At 38.3% G+C, this 18713-nt stretch overlaps 4 protein-coding genes across 4 annotated transcripts; all 4 read left to right on the top strand.

The window, feature by feature from the left end:
• The first annotated feature begins 507 nt into the window (after positions 1–507).
• On the top strand, positions 508–2106 carry LOC146715158 (uncharacterized). Its single transcript, XM_085452793.1, has 6 exons — positions 508–570; positions 848–978; positions 1115–1156; positions 1244–1321; positions 1441–1494; positions 1690–2106. The coding sequence occupies exons 1-6, from the start codon at positions 567–569 to the stop codon at positions 1906–1908; spliced, it is 528 nt and encodes a 175-aa protein (XP_085308919.1). The 5' UTR covers positions 508–566; the 3' UTR covers positions 1909–2106.
• A 981-nt stretch (positions 2107–3087) lies between these two features.
• Positions 3088–4277, top strand: LOC146715157 (uncharacterized). Its single transcript, XM_085452792.1, has 4 exons — positions 3088–3124; positions 3227–3362; positions 3514–3567; positions 3747–4277. The coding sequence occupies exons 1-4, from the start codon at positions 3093–3095 to the stop codon at positions 4029–4031; spliced, it is 507 nt and encodes a 168-aa protein (XP_085308918.1). The 5' UTR covers positions 3088–3092; the 3' UTR covers positions 4032–4277.
• Positions 4278–11213: 6936 nt separating this feature from the next.
• Positions 11214–12646, top strand: LOC146715156 (uncharacterized). The gene is made up of 4 exons (XM_085452791.1): positions 11214–11278; positions 11395–11530; positions 11679–11732; positions 11931–12646. Exons 2-4 carry the CDS (start codon positions 11402–11404, stop codon positions 12210–12212), a joined length of 465 nt encoding a protein of 154 aa, XP_085308917.1. The 5' UTR covers positions 11214–11278; positions 11395–11401; the 3' UTR covers positions 12213–12646.
• A 1-nt stretch (position 12647) lies between these two features.
• Positions 12648–16504, top strand: LOC146715155 (uncharacterized). The gene is made up of 3 exons (XM_085452790.1): positions 12648–13624; positions 13769–13828; positions 16122–16504. Exons 1-3 carry the CDS (start codon positions 13496–13498, stop codon positions 16398–16400), a joined length of 468 nt encoding a protein of 155 aa, XP_085308916.1. The 5' UTR covers positions 12648–13495; the 3' UTR covers positions 16401–16504.
• Positions 16505–18713: the final 2209 nt, after the last annotated feature.

The raw sequence follows: 18713 nt of genomic DNA, 5'->3' as shown, positions 1-18713 counted from the left end.
TCTCTTGTGTAACTGCTTTAAAATAAATCCATGCACATTATTTTCCTGACTGAATGACTGGGAAACATCCTTACTGATCAAATATATCTTTACTATTAAATGGAAAATAATATTTACTCATATTTAACAAATACTAATACGTTATTATTAGTATATTTTTATCAGCTTACAATACATTATTACTACAGAGAATTCATTTCAAAATAGGTTTGTGCAAAAGCTATTTCTCATGGGTGGATATAACAAATTTTACTAAAAGTTAGTAAACATTGCTAATTACCTACCCTACCCTAAAATCTTATAAAATGGTTCCTAGTCACTTTTTATACAATGAAAGAAGAGCTTAGAGTGGAAAGCTTTTGGAGGGTTTTTATAGTATAATAACTGGCAGCTGTCTATTCCCAAAAAGTGTAAAGCACTGAAAATGAAACTGAAAGGGTAGCTCACACATGTGAGATGATGATAAGTGAAGTGACAAAAGAGAACATAAAGCATTTGCAGCGAGTCATCTCACCGTGTTGTCATTCCTTACCCCTACGGTAGATTACTTCTTCTTCAAGTCACAAATGGGTAAGACCGATAGCATTGTACAGCATGTCAGTGTATGTGTGTGTGTGTCTGATTGAGTGAGTAAAAGATTGCATTCTGGTTGTGTGTTTATGTTCAGCACAGCACGTACCACTTACCGTACCTCATGTTTACTTGATTTCATGTTCATGAAAGGTGAAGCCGGTCTCGACATCCTACATTTAGCTCTGTCTGATCAAAATATTTAAAAATATCAGCATATGTATTCAACTACAATTCTCCATTTTCCATTATTTTTGATATTCTGTTTTAACTTCAGGGCCGATGGCAGCAGCCTTATCCGCAACCAGAGGACAAGCTTGTGTCAGAGAACACAAGTGCCTGTTTTTCATCTTTTCTCTACTGTGTCTCGTTCGCGTCATAAATTCACTGAAAACCAAGGACTATGTGGTGAATTCATCCTTGCTTAACATCCTTGCAATTTATTTGTTAACTTGTTAACATACACTGCAAGTTATCAGCATTTTTCTTTAAATGAAATGGGCTTTATACTTTGCTGAGCAGTTTCCATTGTCTCAAATTTCAGGAACAAATGAAGATAGCAATAGCAGAAACAAACAGAATGAAGGTTGGTCAGTCTCCAAGTTTTATATGTCATGCATCTCTAATAACTGTAACTAATAAACTAACATGTAACTGTGATTTTTTTTCTCAGGCAGAACACAAGCATAGAAATGCAACAATCACAAAATTATTCGAGCTTTCAAATTCACTGGCTAACAGTGAAAAACTGGTAAATGAATAATTTTGCTTTTGTTAATTTTGAGAAAATTAAGAATTTACTTGTTTTCATGTGTGTTTTCATTATATTAGCCCACACACTGTGCTCTGCTTCTTTCTGGGAAATTGTAGGAACTATTCAAGGAAACACTCCGCAAAGCTGTAAAAGAAGAAGAGAGACTGAAGGTGGTCCAGTCAGTCTGCAGATTACATTTGTTTAGAAATATACAACATGAATTCATAAAATTAGGAAGTAAAAAAAAATCGATATGACATCAGTATAAGTCTAATACATGGATGTGTAGGAAACAGGAGTCTATGTGGCACAAAGTAACACTGAACAATGAATTTAAATGCTAAAAGTTGTATTTTCCCCATCAGGCACAATACAAGTACAGCATGCTGACTGCCTCAAAGGAATTTGAAGAAAAAAAGAAGCAATTTCTTCCTCAGTTGGAACTAGTGAAGACATTGCCATATTCTTCAGACCTGATGGAAATGGCTAACATTGCAAGGAAAGCCTTAAAGATTGCTAGAATTTATTTAGACGAGAGACTGGCTTTGCTGCAAGAACAAGAGAAACAAGATACTGAGTTGTAACAGTTACGTTCTGTCTACGTCTCAGTGGAAAAATATTGTTTTTATATAATTTTCCAAACATATTCTTATGAAATTATCTGCAACTTTTTTAAATAAGTAAATGTTTGATGCAATAAAAGTTATCTTTATTCCCAGAGAACTTCTTTTAGTTTTGCCGCTCTTGTCCAATGATTTGACATCATAATACAATTTTAATAAATATATTATGTAAAAAAAATAAATAAATCATGTTACGCGTCCTTTTTTGAATCTCTGAAATAATTGTCATAATGGGAAATCTTTTGTTTCTGAAGTCTGATTTTCAAGTCTTGATATGAGGCTTGAAGGGTGGGTCTGATGGAAAACCAGAAATTCATTGTCTAATATGTTGTCACAAAGTCATTAGGTTATAAGCCAAAAGAAGATCATCCAGGGTTTCATATCATAATTCATTCCTCCCTTTTGAAACATAGTATTAACAAGACTTACTTTTTCTTCAGTGTGACCAAAAATGAATGACAAACTAGTAGAGAATTATTTATTCTGATTATTTGTCTATAAATACTAATGGACCTCACGCTGATTTTGGAGACTGTCCCATCCTCTGTAACACACATATAATGAAGATTTACAGCAACAGTCTTTTCCTAATTTCCAAGTTCCTCTAACTGTGAACTTTAAACCCTTCAGGCTCAACATATGATATAAATCCATTTTTATACAGTCAGTGCCAAAGGTGAAAGTCTGTCATTACAACAACAACAACAACAACAACAATAATAATAATAATAATAATAATAATAATAATAATAATAATAATAATAATAATAATAATAATGAACAGAAAGCACAAACTTAAAAAGCAAACTGTTATTATTTTTAATTCTTCATTGCATTTGCATTAGTTAGCAGCATGGCCTTTTATGTTGAGTTTGAATGCGTCTCCCTGGTCAGGTGAGTTTTCTTCAGTTAACATTAAACGGGAATCATTAAACATGCCTGTTAAAAGCTGCCTGTCCAAGACTCTGGTTCAAAAGAGGTTTCTAACCTCAAAAGTTATACTTCCTTATTAGATAAAGCGTTGTTAAAATCCATACTTTGACAGAACCACAGTGCACCTAAACACCCGCCCACCTACCCGCCCACAGGCTAGCCTTTTCAAGGAGTCTATAAAGCATTTTGTGTTGTGTTGTCATTCAACATTCATGCTATTATTCATGACTCCTTTTAGTAGCAGGTAAGAAGAGCAACACTGTACTGTGAGAAGATAGTGTATGCAGATTTTTAATACATCATGTCCAGTGAAATTTAAAGACTTTACTTCGTTGTGTTGTTTTAGAACTGTGATGGCAGCAGTAGATTTGTCCAGAAGCAAAGGACTGAGTGGTGTCATAACAACCAAAGGCTTATACATCATTTTAACTCTTCTGTGTCTGATCCGCCTTTCAAGTTCACTAATAGAGCAGGACCAACTGGTAAAGCGATTGTTGACTTTCCAAACGAACAGCTAAATTGAGCACTTCTACAACTAAGTCATTACATTCAAATGTACAGTGTTTTGGGGGTTTTCTGGCATAATCACATGCTTCACGTGCATGTTTGTTGATGTTTCCTCTTTATTTGCAGGAGGAACTGAAAGAAAATGTTCAGAAACTGCAACGAGAAGCATTGAGATGGAAGGTAAGTCAGTCAGTATCCATGTTGTGGAAATGGAGGAGCAATCTGGAGGGTCTATAACTATAAACCACCAAAGCAAATCAACATTTTCCATCATGCAAAGCTTTTTTGTAACATAATAGACTTAATTATTTTCTTTCTTGTTTTTTTTTTTGTTCCTCTGGCTTTATTTTTTCCTTCAGGCTGAAAACAAGATTGACAGAACCTACATACCAGAATTGTTAGATGATATGCCACACATAATGAAGTCTTTGTCTGAAGTGCTAAGGAAAAATTTTGCACCAGTGTTGAATTTTCCACCACTGCTGGAGATAATTGATGACCTAAAGACATTCCTCGAGGCATTCAGTGAGTACATAGGTAAATACCTTGAAACTACATCTGCAGAAATCAAGGGCTATGAAGAGAAACTAAGTGTTGTGATGGAGCGGATAACACACCTAGAGAAGCACAAAGGCGAACTGTAACATATTAATCATTACAGACACAACACATTGGTCTGTTTCTGCTATTGTATGTACTGCCTGTGTAAAACTTCTTCTATACTAAGCAGCTTTAGTTTGAAATTTTTTGAAAAGTGGCTTTGAAATGTTTTCACTGAGGAAGACTTTGTGTACAAGTGTGCTACAAAGTGTGATGACTTGATCAGCTTGTAGACATTTTCATTTTAGAGAGCTAATATAAACAAAAACCACTGAACACATAGATTGTGTGTTGAAAATCTGGCAGTAGTCAATGACTTACAATGTTTTGCTACATGTCATAAAGAAATGTGTTTATATGGATGGTTAAATGATTTATTACATTCCCATGCTTATATTGCTCATTTGAAAACTGTTAAGATATCCATCTAAATAATAGAGAATGTTTCCAAAGCTATATAATAAATGTCAAACTGAAAATTGAAAATACTGGAAACCTGGACTATTCCCTTGTTTCACAAAAACGTCTCTAATGTTCATTTGGACCCATTATCATTTATGCGCATTATATTTTGTATTGCTTTAAATATATGCAGGGATTTTTTCCCTTCCTCCCCTTTCAATCTGTAGTGGTTCGGTCCAGAACCTATTTCGGCTTTTGCTTAACCAATTAACCAATTAGCCAACGCCACCTTGTTAAATGTTAATTTGGTCAGCTGGTTTATTTGTGAAGGTGTGATTGGTCCACTTGGATTTTTTTCTGTTTCCTGTTTTTATTTAAACACAAAATGTTTAAACAAAAAAGGTTTGGTCACTTAATAAAGTTGTTCCCTAATACTATAAGTGTGGCTGGAGTCTTCCACGTCATCAGATCTTTGTCTTCTCCATGCACCTTGGAAGTAGGTGAAGAAAAATTCGTTGCTTTAAATGCACAGCAACATTGTAAGTGAGTGCTAGCCTTAATGGATTTTTCAAATTTAAATAAATGAAACCTCTGTCCCTGTTTACTTTTGTGTGTTTGTGCAATTTTATTCCATAGTATTAACTGGATTATACTGATATTGTAATTATTTATTTAAAGTAGCTTATAATCTACTAGATATTGTATTCAGTTATATAAATAAAGTATCAGCGAGGTTTATGTTATACTCCCGTCGCATGAAAGATACAAGCAACAATACACAGCATAATATTTGATGCTTCAGTAAAGCTTTGTGTAAAATATTTTTTTATTTCAAATGATTTGAAATGATCAGTGACAATCAGATTGATGTGCATGTTAAAATAACTGTGGATCCTGGTATTTGTAGAAGCTCTAAGAAAAAACTGTATTCTGATAACCACCTATTTACATTTATTATATGTTATTACTAACTTCCTGTGTTGATTGTAGCGACTAACAAAAGTGGCACAAAATTAGTGACGCATGAATAGTACAACAGTAGAACACAGTATACAAACCTAACATCACCTTACATCATATTTGGTTCACTGATATTATTGGAAAAACTGAGACTCTGCTATTCTCTTGTTTAACAAAAATGACAGTTCTACCATTGTATCATGACTGGTTTCCTTTTTGTCTTTGTGGTTAAAATGTGTTAACCACATTCTCGTGCCTTTGCTGTCGGTGGCTTCTGTCAGTTTTGTCTTTAAATGTCACAAGAGTAACTGATGACCCTTAATTCCTGTAAAGTGGGTCTGACCGACACTATTTCTGTGGAAAGAAAAGCAAAAGGGCAGCTCACACACATGAGATGTGACATTAGTGAACTAACACCAGAGAATATAAGCCATTTGCAGCGTGTCGTCTCACTGTGTTTTCAGCCCTGACTTGTACAGTAAAGCAACTCCTACTCCATTCACCAGGCAGGTAAGATCAGTAACACTCTACAGTGAGATGGTTTACATTTAATATATTCTATACAATATATCAATAAACAGGACACATCCATTGAATTCTTTTTTCAATAATATTTAGTTATTTTCTTTCAAACTGATACCAGTTTTTTTCAAACAGGGATGGCAGGATCAGCCTTATCCAGAAACAGAGGACTGATTTTTTTCATCTTCTCTCTGCTGTCATTGGTTTATGTTGCAAATTCACTGAGCAATAAGGAACTTTTGGTAATTCTTTTAGCTTCTTTTGTCATATGACCAATACATGTTTATCTGTCACTGCAAGTCACCACAAGCTCATTAATGGTTGGATTTTTTTTTTTTATTCAGTTCGAGATGTTTGTATGTGGTGCGGCGAAGCAACTGACACACTTTCTGCAACCTCTTTCTGCAAATTTCAGAAACTCAAAGAACAACTTCGGAAACTAGAAGAAAGAGCAGCCAGAATGAAGGTTCGTCTGTCAGTTTCATGTTGATCACATGTTGTCAGCCAAATGTGGACATGAAACTACATTCCACAACAGAATATAAACTAAACATCGTTATTTTCTTCATTAGGCAGACTACGAGTACAGTAAAGCAACCAATTCAAGAGAATATGATGAAAAAATAGAGCAGTTTTATTCTATTTATGAACTAATAAAGACATCATCAATGGCAGAGGATTTTCCACCATTGCTGGAACTGATGAACAAATTTAGTCGCTTCATTGACAAATCCAGGGTTTGGTTTAATGGGGCGGAAGATCACAATAAAGCAAGAATGAAGGACAATGAAAAGAAACTGGAAGAACTAAAGAACATCATCAAATTTCTAGAGGAGAAACGAAATGAGCTCTAACGGTTTCTATTTAATATCTTCAAAATAAATACATGTTGTTTAGATATACTATGTTTTCATGAAAGAGGTGGACATCATTTATTGCCTGAACTGTGATTCATTTTCATTCATTTATACACTTTAAATAAAATCTGAAATATGATGGATGTATTACCTGTGGAAAACTTGATTCTAGGCCAACTCCTTTTTACTTCATTTTAACAATTTATATTGATAGCACTGTGTTTTTTGTTAACTAATTCTTATTTACAATTATATATAAGTGACACAATATATAATAATACTTCATTCCTGATTCTCTTCAACTTAACATGTAAAACCTGCAGCATTACTTTGATTTGGTCCAAGCTGTGCTTAATGACCAAAACTGGCACTGAATTCAGGTCAGACTTATTAAAGTTTACATTATTCTCCTGTCACTGTTATCGCCATTCAACTGTCACATTTCCGCTTTTCTCAAATCTAGTCAGAAGGTTTCTGATTATAAATAACTTGGCATTTTGATAAATGACAAATTTCATATATTGACATATCAAGGCAACAAAACAAAACATAAAATTACAAGAGAAAGTTCAAAAGAATGTGAACCAACTTATTATGAATTCAATTCTACGGTAGTTAAATTATTACACTACATATACTAAATTTGAAAAAAAAAAAAGCAGTGAAGATTTTGTTAAAATATGAAGTGGCTTTAAAGCAGTTATCATAACAGTTTATTAGACAAAAGTATAATTAATTGATTGTTGTATTGTGTAAAATCTCACCACTAGATGTCATCAGATTGCAGACTGTACTCTCCAATCATTCAGCTGAATTCTCTTTTCTTAACCCCTGCATAATCCTAGCTATAATAACCACATAAGACAAACTTTTAGTTTTAGTTTTTTTGTTTTTTCAAAATCCATGTGTCAGTATGACAACCAGCTCATTTCCTATTGCTACAAGTAATTAGATTAGCCTAGAATTACATTGAGTGTCCCCATGGCTCACAAATGCTTATGAGTTCTTTTCTCCTTTGCCTTCTGGCTGGCCCTAAGATTTCGATGGCCCTAACTGAGATTTTATATGAAGCCCCAAAACACTTCCAGCACAGCCACCACACTGCTAGGTGAAGAAAGAAAGCAACTTGTATAAAAGGTATATCAGTAAAGAAAATGAAAAATAACATAACATTGAAAAGAACAAATAAATAGCAATGAAAAATCAATATGAATAAAAAATGAGTAGCAAGTATATCTTGTTCTAATGAAAAAGACATTAGCAAAAATTAATGATAAATTTATTACTTTCTAGTTGCTGTTTGTCAGGTGAAAAGATTTGCCGTATATACAAGAAAACACTACGAGGTTATTTGGTCATTATTTTTGTCTACAATTTGTAACAGTTGCTGTTGTAATGCAGTGTATCGCTGCATAATGGCGCCTCCTGTCTCATGACTGGTGTGTCACCCCCTTATTTAAGATAAGATAAGATAAGACTTTATTGATCCCACGACGGGGAAATTTTTGCGTTACCTCAGCGCAGGTACAGATATCACAAGGAAATACAAAACTACAAATAAGTACAATCAATGAAAAAAAAGTAAGACAATACACTATATACAATGGTAGCATACACAGTATGTGATTAAGGATATGGTTGAAAATATGCAAGACATAAACTATATAGCTTGACATAACTATTGTACCACTACTATTCCTATGTATAGACATGTACACACACACATGAACACACTAAATATACATATGCATACATATATACCTGCACATGTCCATACACATGGAAGGTCCATTATGCATGAAGTGGTGACCGTGGATGTTCACAGTGTCCAGTGACTTATGACATCGTGATTGAGGAGTTATAGAGTCCAACTGCTGTTGGGATGAATGATTTGCGAAAGCGCTCCTTCCTGCAGCGAGGGTGTTTCAGTTTCTGACTAAAGGAGCTGCTCAGCCCACTCACAGACTCATGCAGTAGGTGATGTGGGTTGTTCATGATGGATGTCAGCTTTACTAACATCCTCTTCTCGCCAATCACCTCCACAGACTCCAGGGGACATCCCAACACGGAGCTAGACCTCCGCACCAGTTTGTCCATCCTGCTCCTGTCCCTGTCCGTGCATCCACTCCCCCAGCAGGCTTCTGCATAGAAAAGGGCAGATGCTACCACAGTGTCATAGAATGTCCTTATTAATGTCCTGCAGACTCCGTAGGACCTCAGTGTCCTCAGCAGGTGGAGTCGACTCTGGCCCGTCTTATACAGGATGTCTGTATTTGTAGTCCAGTCCAGTTTATTGTTGAGGTGAACATCCAGGTACTTATAAGAGTCCACAATCTCAATGTCTCTCCCTTGGATGTTCACCGGTGTTGTAGGGGGTGACTTCCTCCTGAAGTCTATGAACATCTCCTTTGTCTTGCTGGCGTTGATTTGGAGTACGTTGGTCTCACACCAGCCTACAAAGTCGCTGATGACCCCCCTGTATTCCTGATCATTGCCGTCTGATACGCATCCAATGATGGCTGTATCATCTGAGAACTTCTGTAGATGGCAATCGTCCGAATTATAACAGAAGTCTGAAGTGTAAAGGCTGAACAGGAAAGGTGAGAGAACCGTGCCCTGTGGTGCCCCCGTGCTGCAGATTACCACCTAGGACACACAGTCATCGAGCCTCACATACTGTGGTCTGTTGGTAAGGTAGTCGATGGTCCATGCAGTCAGCTGTTTGCCTACTCCGGCTCCCTCCAGCTCCCTTCTCAGTACTGCAGGTTGGATGGTGTTGAAAGCACTGGAGAATTCAAAAAACATGATCCTCACAGTGCTCCCCGCCTGCTCTAGGTGAGAGAGGGATCGGTGTAACAGGTAGATGACAGCGTCATCCACCCCGACTACAGAACGGTAGGCGAACTGCAGGGGGTCCATCATTGAGCCCACCAGTGGCTGAAGGTAGTGCAGGATGAGCCTTTCCATGGTCTTCATCAGATGAGAAGTCAAGGCAACAGGCTTGAAGTGGTTGGGCTCCCTGTGGTGTGCGATTTTTGGCACCGGAACCACACAGGAAGTCTTCCACAGTTCAGGAACCCTCTCCAGGCTCAGGCTCAGGTTGAAGATGTACAGGGCCACCTGACAGAGCTGGTCTGCACAGTCCCTGAGCAGTCTGGAGCAGATTCCATCCGGACCTGCTGTCTTCCTTGCCTTCGTCCTCTTGAGCTGATTTTTTGCTCTTCTTCGTACCATCTCTCTGTAATGGATTCTTCCGTGTGTACACGGACTAGTGTGCTCAAAAGTAATGTGTAGTAGAGGTAGCACTTTTATTTTTGATATTTTAAATAAATGAGTACTTTTGCAAAGTTAGAAGCTTTTGCTCATTTGCCATCCACCTGCACACCTCCGCAGTTGGCTTCATCTCCACCGCACGTTACAAATCCACTTGGGTTGGCGAACGAACTGTCATAAAATAAGTATGTTCTCAGAAGAAATGCTTCAGAGTCATCATCTCATCTATTATGTTGAGCCAGCAGGTCAGGTACTGTGGCTATTTACTGTTACATATATTCAAACACGACTTTGATATAAGAAGTTGACCATTTGAAATAAGAATCGTCAAATTCACTCCGGTAGAGTCAATAAATAATACTTACCTTTATCCTATATTTATTTTATTTTTTCCATCTCCGATTTTCTTTTTATTTCTTTTTCTTTTGAGCACCTAGATATTCTTTTAGGAGCCATTTATTCAGTGTTAGGATAATCAAAAGTCCATATTGAGATGTAGCGTTATGATGCAGTTGTTCCAATTTTGCCCAGCCACTACTGGGGCTAACTTCTGGTTAGCGATGCTAGGGCTAACCTAAACAACCACAAAGGCACTTTATGCCAGGGGCCAGCCCTGTGTTGTCGTTCTCTAGCCACATGCATAAAAAGCCAGTATATTTAAGATGCCAGGGCACATTAGCGGCTTCCACAACCCGATGTCTGCTCTTCTGTACTTTTAATTGATTAATTTTAAGTTTATAAGGATCCACCAGTTTGTTTGTTTTTTGAAAACTTAATTAGACACTTTGTTTTCATAACTTACAAAAAAACTGACTGTACCTTTAAAATTTCAAAATCTATGGAGGTTTCTGTGTAGGCGTCTGTGGCCCTTACGCAGCTACACTTTGTCTGTTTGATCATTTAAACTCTGTTCAAACGGAAAAAAAACATCATGTGGCTAACTATGACAGTGTCAATATTTGTTGTTACAATGTGACAGTTCAAGTATGTGAACATAAAGGATACCCACCTGCTTTTTCTCTTTTACTTTTAGAACTTATTGTAGTATTTTGTTTGTGTTTCACTGGCTCACTGTACTCATATTGAATTAATAAAATTACAAGAACAAATAATTATGCACAAAAAAAGTAAATACAAATATAGCTGGATACACCCACAGACCTTCCCACCCATAAGTGAGCCGTGTCATAGAGGAGGTAACACCAGGTCTTATATAACGTATGTGTGGTGTATCATCCAATTATTTTGTCATTCATCGCTTCTCCTTCCAATACCAGGTATGATCTGTGACGCTGTATTAAGAAAAGATTTTGTTGTCAAATTGTATTCTAATATCGTGACTCATAGTAAGAAAAAGTTTACTTTGTAAATTTGCTCTCTGTTGTTGTTTCAGAACAGTGATGGCAGCAGCAGGTTTGCCTAGAAGCAAAGAAGTGAGTGGGATCACAGTCACCAAAGGCTTATTCATCATTTTCACTCTGCTGTATCCAGCTAACCTTTCAAATTCACTGATAGATGAGGATCAACTGGTAAAATTATTGATTAGTTTTGTTTTTTTTAAATTGCATTGTTTTTGTATTGGGTCATGGACCACCCAAGCAAAATGACTGTTTTTGTTTCCATTTTGGCATAATCACATGCTTCACATGTTTGTTGACATTCCCTCTGAATATACAGGAGGAACTGAGAGAAAATGTTGAGAAACTACAGGAAGAAGTACTGAGAAAGAAGGTCAGTGTCAATGTTCATGTTATGGATGAGAGTCTGTCACTGCTAATATAAATCTTTCTAATGTTATGGAATTAGCAAAGCCAAAAAAAAACAAATAACTATAAATAAAATCCATCAATGTATCTTTTTATATCTTTGATATATAAATGATATAAAAAGGATATATGTATTGATTTTGCTTTGGGTTTTTTTTGTCAGGCTGAAAACAAGCTAGATAGAATTTATACTCCACTAATCTATGATGATGCTACGCGCTTAATAGACCACCTATTTAAAATGAGAAATACAGTGGAAGAGTTTAAACTGCTCACGCCATTGCGGCATTTCATGGATGACCTAAAGAAGCTCATGGATGCTACCAAGAAGTACAAAGGCAAATACCTTGAGTTAAAAGCTGCAGAACTCAAGGACAATGAAGAGAAACTAAGTGGAATTATGAAGTGGTTAGTATTACTAGAGGGGCATAAAGATGAACTGTAGCATATTGTCTGTCTCTTTCGCTGATTCCACTGTATTCATAAAGCTTCTCTTCCATAATGTGCAGATTCAGTGTGAAGTTTTTCACTCTCATTATTATAACATTGTTATAATTTGTTGTCTTAAGTAGTATCAGTAAAGCTGACAGTTAATAATAATGTATAGGAAGAATAAACCCTGTCTGCAAATAAAGCTCATGTTTAATAATCAACGATTTGTCCAATGCTTACTCACTGATAAAATATATCATATATCATAAGTGTAGCACACCAGTCAATTAGTCACATGATGAAGGCTAACCAATTTATACACTCATATCATTAATTTAATATATACTCATTCCTCACCACTCTGAAACATAAGGCTCAGGCTTTTGAAATATGTCTGTTTATGCCTCACTGCCAGGTGATAAGGCTACTGGATTATCACATAAAGGTATCGTCTGCTGCTGGATTAAAGCAATATTCTCTCACATTCACAATATTTCTGCCTCAGTCTGAATCACAAAATTGGTCATGTGTAAATCTTATTCTACATGATGATAAGAAAAAAAACATTCTGCTCTTCAGGCACTGATAGGAATAAAACTACTATATATTTCTATCCTAGGTCTACTAAAACCAGCATGAACAGTAACGTTCTCTAAATTGTCAAATTACAAAAAATACATTATTAGGTCTGAAAAAGTCTGACTTTCTCTTTTTATATATACTCTTAACTTCATCTCTTTTTTAAAGGCACCTATATACATAGATAGTTAATAGGTTTATTATTACTGTTAGAGAAAGTTTGAAATAACCATATTACAAATTACTGACTGAAAACTGTACTTATTGGAAACCCAGACTGTGTATTGGTGGTATTGTAACACAATGATGCAATTAGTTTAATACGTCATGAAGATTTCTGTGAAAGTGAAACAACAGAAAGTGCTCAATGTAAACACATATCAGAGGTGCGCCATCAGGGAGGTGGCTGCAAGTCTGCATAAAAGCACTGTGTAAAGTCCCATCTCTTCATTTCATTTATCAGCTTGTATTTGCATCACAGGTAAGCTGAAAACTAATATTTACAACATCATAGTTTATTCTAGAACTTTTCACTAATCAGACGGTTGCAGATTCGACTGAGTATTTCTATTACCATTTTTTGTGTATTGCTAACATTGTACATTTTTCAATTAGAATATATATTCCCTGGAATTTTCTAATGTTGTTTCTTTTTTGTAAATATTCTATTTGTTTTCTTACAGTGTAAAAAATTCACGTTATTTACTCCAAACAGTGATGGCAGTAACAGTTTTGGCCAGAAGCAGAGGGGTGGCTGTTTCCAGTATCACCAAAGGCCTGTTCCTCATGTCCACCCTGCTGTGTCTGATTTGCCTTTCAGCATCACTGACAAACAAGAACCAACTGGTAAACTGATGTTTGCTTTAAGTCCAATCTTTTATTTTTATCTAATGCATGTGATTGTGAGTCACCACAATCACGTCTGTTGCTGAAACTAAGTTTCTGTCAGCCATTATAAACTGTAACCACATGTCACTGCTCCCTGTTAAGATCCAGGAAGTGCTCAAGGAAAGTTACAAGGAAGCACAACAGGAAATGGATGAACTGATGGTCAGTAAAAGTTTCTCACTGCATATAAAATATACTGAGTTTGTCCCTTGTGTGCATTAAGAATAACATCATGCTTGCAGGAGCTTTCTTCCCCTCAGGAACTCTCTGCAGGAGGGGGAGATACAGGAGAGGTGGAGGAAGATCTCAGCCTGGGCGTCTATTGTCTCATGTAGTCTGGAAGACGAGTGGATGGTGGGGTGGGTGCAGTTTTCTCTGTGGTGGGGTTGGGTGGACTGTCCCGGGCTCTGTGGGGCCGGGGGGCGCTGCTGCGCTGGGCCCCGGTCTGGATGGGCCTGGGCCCCCCTTTCCCTGGCGGGTCGCAGAGTGTGGGAGTGCCTACTGGGGTCAGCGGGGGAGCTGGCCCCAGGGAGGGGTCACCTGCCCCTCCCTTCCTTCCCTCCCCATCTCCAGCTGCCTCCCTCCTCCTGCTCCACCACAACCACCCACACATGCAGGGCCTTGGAGTAGGGGTATGTCACCAGGATGCAGAGGAGGCTACCCCCCCCTCTGTCCCCTTCTGGCTGCCTCTGCCTCAATTTTATCCCACAACTTAGACATTCACATTACTCACACCCTCATTACACATACATATAGGATCTTGGGGGTGGGCACGATACACGGAGTCCAAGTTACCATCAGGGTGTACGCCTCACCCCTGGCGTCGTTGCCCACCTCTCAATTTTAAATACATGTAGACATTGAGGGCTAGCAGGAGGGACTATGCGCTTACCTGCTGCTCTCTGGCAGGTAGCTCCATGCCCTCCTGGGTTTTAATTGCACCTTAGAACACACATACATCAACACTACAATGAGCGGGTGGAGGGAGGTTTGGAGTCTTCTCTCACCCCCATTCTCTGCGGCCTACTGGAGCGGGGGGGCTAGGAGGAGTGGGCCATCCGACTGCGGTCTGGGGCCTCCCTGCTGCTGCGGAGTCGGGGCGGTCTGCCTCTCCCCACCGCAGGGAAAAGGGTAACACCACCTGGGTCTGGGTGCAGTTCCCCCCTCCAGGGGCAAGGGTACCTAGACCCGGTTTGTAGAGTACGCTTGGGGAGTGTGATCGTGTATACAGCGTCCCTTTATGTCTGTCTCCACGTCGGTTGAGTGTGAAGTACATATGAGAGCATGAGGGTGGGAATGGATGTTTGTGTCTGTGTGTGCCTGTATGTCTGTGTCTATATGTCAGGTTGGGTATCAGACGCCACCTCTCTGGGGACATCTCAGGCCCTGCAAGGTTGGGAGGCCTATCTCCACCCACCACCACTTCCCCTGCCGGTGGCGGACTCCCTCAGGTATCGGTGCGTTGGTGGTTCTTTGTATCTGGGGGTGGGTGTCCGGGTACACACCGGCTCACTCCTTGGCGGCCGCTTATTGGGGCTCGCTCGGGCCGCTTTGGAGGTGGGGTGCCCCCGGCCTCTCGGCCTGGGGCTCGGTCACTCAGGCACAGCTGGCTGCCGGCGGAGCTCACGGGCGCGTCACTGCAACTCCCCCTGGCTTCTGCTCCGCGGCTGCTGAATGAGCCCTCATCTGGGACTCTCCTTAGCTCTTACTGGGACAGTGGCGCGGCTGCCCCTCTGTGGGTCTTCCTTGGTCTCTTGTGTTCTGGGTGCCTCTGGATGTCTGGAGTTTTGATCTCCTCCATACCTGCTTGATACCATAGAGGACAGGGCTGTGGCTCCCCACACTCTCTAGCAGATCATTACATGGAGAAACCTTTGGAATGCAAGCATGCTGATCCACACAGGTATGCACACAGGTGTACACATGGGTATTCACAGATGCGGACTACAGCTTTCTTGGCTGCTGCCTCAAAGCACACTGTGCGCTGTCTATCTTGCGTGCTGCACAATATCGTTTATTATTTAGTAACTATTGATATCTATGACTAGCTAGTTTATTGTGATGGTGCTTTTTTTTTTTTTTTTATTATGTTGCTCTTTGTTGTTTGCTGTCTCCCCTGTTTTTTTTGTTTTTCTTTCTCTCCATACAGGTGACCCAGGAGTTTTTTTTTTTTTTTTCTCTTCCCCCCCTTCTCACCGTCTCTTCTCCCCTTTGGTTTTCTTTCTTCCTCTCCCCCTCTTTCTTTCATTCTTTCCCCCTGTCCTATTAAAAAAAAAAAAAAAAAAAAAGGATGACAAAGGATGAACTGAAGCTCCGCCATCACGTGATGTCACATGCTGCTGTTTCTGATGTCACTTCCAAAAAAAAAAAAAAAAAAAAAAAAAAAAAGAAAAAAGCATGACTTTGTTGTGTATTTATTGATCTTGTGCCATGAAGATTTTCTTTTTCCTATTAGGAGTGCAAGTCAGACATGCTGAAAGCTTCAGAGCTGGTAGATGAATATCTGGCTCTCATGGACCCAATGATAGCAGTGATCAAGAAATTTGACGCACTGCTTGGTAAAACAGATCCTGACACAGATATGGAGGGCCTTAAGGTTTCCTTGGAAGAAACCAAAGCTGAACTAGACAGCACAAATGAAGAGCTTGATGAGGAAATTGCATCCATGGAAAAGAAACTGAGAACAATAAAGACATTGATTGAAAACTTTGGGGAGCAGCACACTGAACTGTAAATACATAAGTATTTATTTACAAGTGCTGCATCCCTTTAATTTGCACTAAAATAGTCTCTGAAAATATTTGTTTTACCTGTTTGAAAACAATGTCAATGCAAAATAATACAGAATAAAAACATTTACATTCTCTTCATGCTCTGGTAGTTGTGTCAACAACAGACAGAACTAATGACACACATTTTGACTTGGCATAATTTCAGGTGTCCTGGTAAGTAATGAAAGTGAGCATCTGCTAAATAGCACCGGGAGCCCTGAAAGATCTCACAAGGCTCAGAGTGCTCATTTTCAGCTTTTTATATTATTTTATTCACAATGTCTGTGTTGTCATTTTCACAGTTCTTGCTGACACTTTGCAGTGCTCGCTGCTCTCTGCTGCAACCTGATCTGATTATTCAAAACCTTGTATGTGAGGAGCATATGATCACACAGTTTGACACCTTGGTGCAGACATGGATACTCTATTATTCTTTCTTTATGATTTCTTATGTTCAAGTTGTTTTTTGCCGATTTGTAGTTTGTTTTATACCTGTTTGAGAGCAGGCACAGTCTCTAAGGGGATGGGGGTTTGGGGGATAACAGGAGAAGAGAAGCTGCAGAGAGTAAAACTGTATATTAGGCTTTTTAATTTGGGGTTTATTACAGCCACCAGCCTTTGGTAGATAGCCTGTTAAAAGAGATGCATTTAAAATTGTAGAAGTGATTAATGTCAAGTCATCTTTGAACATATTTGTAGGAAGGTTAAGGTGAAGATAAGCTTTTTCTCCCCAAGGGTAACTTGGCAATTACAGCCAAGCGCAAACAAGCACACAATGCCTAACATCAAACAGACACAAGAAAAACAACAACAACAACAACAACAACACATCTATACCGTCTCTCATTTACATCATTCAGTAGCGAAGGAATTCTTAAAGCCTTTAGTCCCACATTATTCCAATTTGTATCTCCAGCCAGGTGGAAGCAGCTCAAACTGAGAGGATAAGCTGACTGAGCCGTCTGAGACTTGTTTAAAACCTTCAGATTATGAAGTCCTGAATGTTCATTTAAAGTGGTGCCTGTCACATTGCTCCACACCTGCATAATAATCTGAAATTTGTTTTTTCTTTTTGATTTTAAGAAAACTATATCAGCTGACAAAAAGTTACTGAATATAAAAAACCATGGCATTTGGATAAATGACAATATGGCTTCATGCCAAGGAAGAGCACAGCAGATACAATGTTTGCTTTTGGAGTGTTGATGGAGAAGTATAGAGAATGCCAGAAAGACTTGAACTCTGTCTTTGGTGATTATGGAGAAAGCTTATGATAGGGAGGAACTGTAATATTGCACAAGGAAGTCAGAAATGGCAGAGAAGAATGTGAGAGTGATGCCGGGCATGTATGAGGACACTGACAGTGATCAGGTGGGCAGTTTGCCTGTTTGCATTCATTCAAAAAACTATTTATAACACTCACGTCATTAAAAGACAGGACACTTTTTATATATAGTTACATTTATATCATCTATTTTTATAGTCATTGATAATTATACTTTCATTTTATTTTGGTTTAAACTTTTTTTTTCATTCTTTTTCATCACAACTACTGAAATTTACGGCCTTGTCAGACATACATATTTTATTAGTATTAGTCCTGACACTCACTTTTGATAAGCATGCCTTTTCCCACAGTTCAAACAACTTCTGAAAGCAGCTTAAAAGTAGATTATTTAGTGCTTTGTACATTTTCATTGCAGTGCTGAGATCATCTAAATGGTAACATTTTAAGGCAGATAGTTTAATGAATAGTGCAACCCTATCCATTTAAAATTCTTACCCCTTTTTTGTAGCACATAAATTGGATTAGTGTTTGTTTCGTATGTGCCCCCATACTTTACCTCCACACGGTCTTCATAATACAGTATGGTCACTAACTATTGTCAAAGAACATACAAACACACAGTTGTATTTGTTGGCAGCAGTGGTTAACCCACAGCAAGAGGGTCTTGGGTTCTAACCTGGGTAGGAGTCTTCTGTGTGGAGTCTCCACATGGCCTTGGGGATTTGCTTCAGTGTCTCTCTAAAAACATGTTAGATTAATACTTCCTGATCATGTCATGCATTCCACTATCTGATTCAAAAAAGCCTAATTACCACACATTTTCTTTTAAATTTGATTTTGGTTTTAGACGGAGGTGGTAATGTACATATTGTATCACTTTATACAGACAGTATCTGAACTAATCTATCCAGTATTAGTATCACTATGAGAGCTGCATAAAGCCTTGGCTTGTGATCAAAACTTGACAGAACGGCTATTCACCGAGGCA

The sequence above is a fragment of the Copadichromis virginalis genome, linkage group LG3 (genome assembly GCF_057382275.1).
Source record: "Copadichromis virginalis isolate Kocher_CV1m ecotype Utaka linkage group LG3, C_Virginalis_male_GT1.1, whole genome shotgun sequence".
In the NCBI taxonomy this organism is placed as follows: domain Eukaryota; kingdom Metazoa; phylum Chordata; class Actinopteri; order Cichliformes; family Cichlidae; genus Copadichromis; species Copadichromis virginalis.
This window is presented reverse-complemented; position numbering and strand designations above follow the sequence as displayed.

Bases quoted from the DNA above. Each gene is read 5' to 3' on its own strand.
- LOC146715158 (XM_085452793.1), top strand. The intron at 979-1,114 runs GTGAATTCATCC...CTCAAATTTCAG, and splicing joins TGAAAACCAAGGACTATGTG to GAACAAATGAAGATAGCAAT. The intron at 1,322-1,440 runs GTAAATGAATAA...GGGAAATTGTAG, and splicing joins TGGCTAACAGTGAAAAACTG to GAACTATTCAAGGAAACACT.
- LOC146715157 (XM_085452792.1), top strand. From the start codon at position 3,093: ATGCTATTATTCATGACTCCTTTTAGTAGCAG. The intron at 3,363-3,513 runs GTAAAGCGATTG...CTTTATTTGCAG, and splicing joins TAATAGAGCAGGACCAACTG to GAGGAACTGAAAGAAAATGT. The intron at 3,568-3,746 runs GTAAGTCAGTCA...TTTTTCCTTCAG, and splicing joins GAGAAGCATTGAGATGGAAG to GCTGAAAACAAGATTGACAG.
- LOC146715156 (XM_085452791.1), top strand. From the start codon at position 11,402: ATGGCAGCAGCAGGTTTGCCTAGAAGCAAAGAAGTGAGTGGGATCACA. The intron at 11,531-11,678 runs GTAAAATTATTG...CTGAATATACAG, and splicing joins TGATAGATGAGGATCAACTG to GAGGAACTGAGAGAAAATGT. The intron at 11,733-11,930 runs GTCAGTGTCAAT...TTTTTTTGTCAG, and splicing joins AAGAAGTACTGAGAAAGAAG to GCTGAAAACAAGCTAGATAG.
- LOC146715155 (XM_085452790.1), top strand. From the start codon at position 13,496: ATGGCAGTAACAGTTTTGGCCAGAAGCAGAGGGGTGGCTGTTTCCAGT. The intron at 13,625-13,768 runs GTAAACTGATGT...CTCCCTGTTAAG, and splicing joins TGACAAACAAGAACCAACTG to ATCCAGGAAGTGCTCAAGGA. The intron at 13,829-16,121 runs GTCAGTAAAAGT...TTTTCCTATTAG, and splicing joins AGGAAATGGATGAACTGATG to GAGTGCAAGTCAGACATGCT.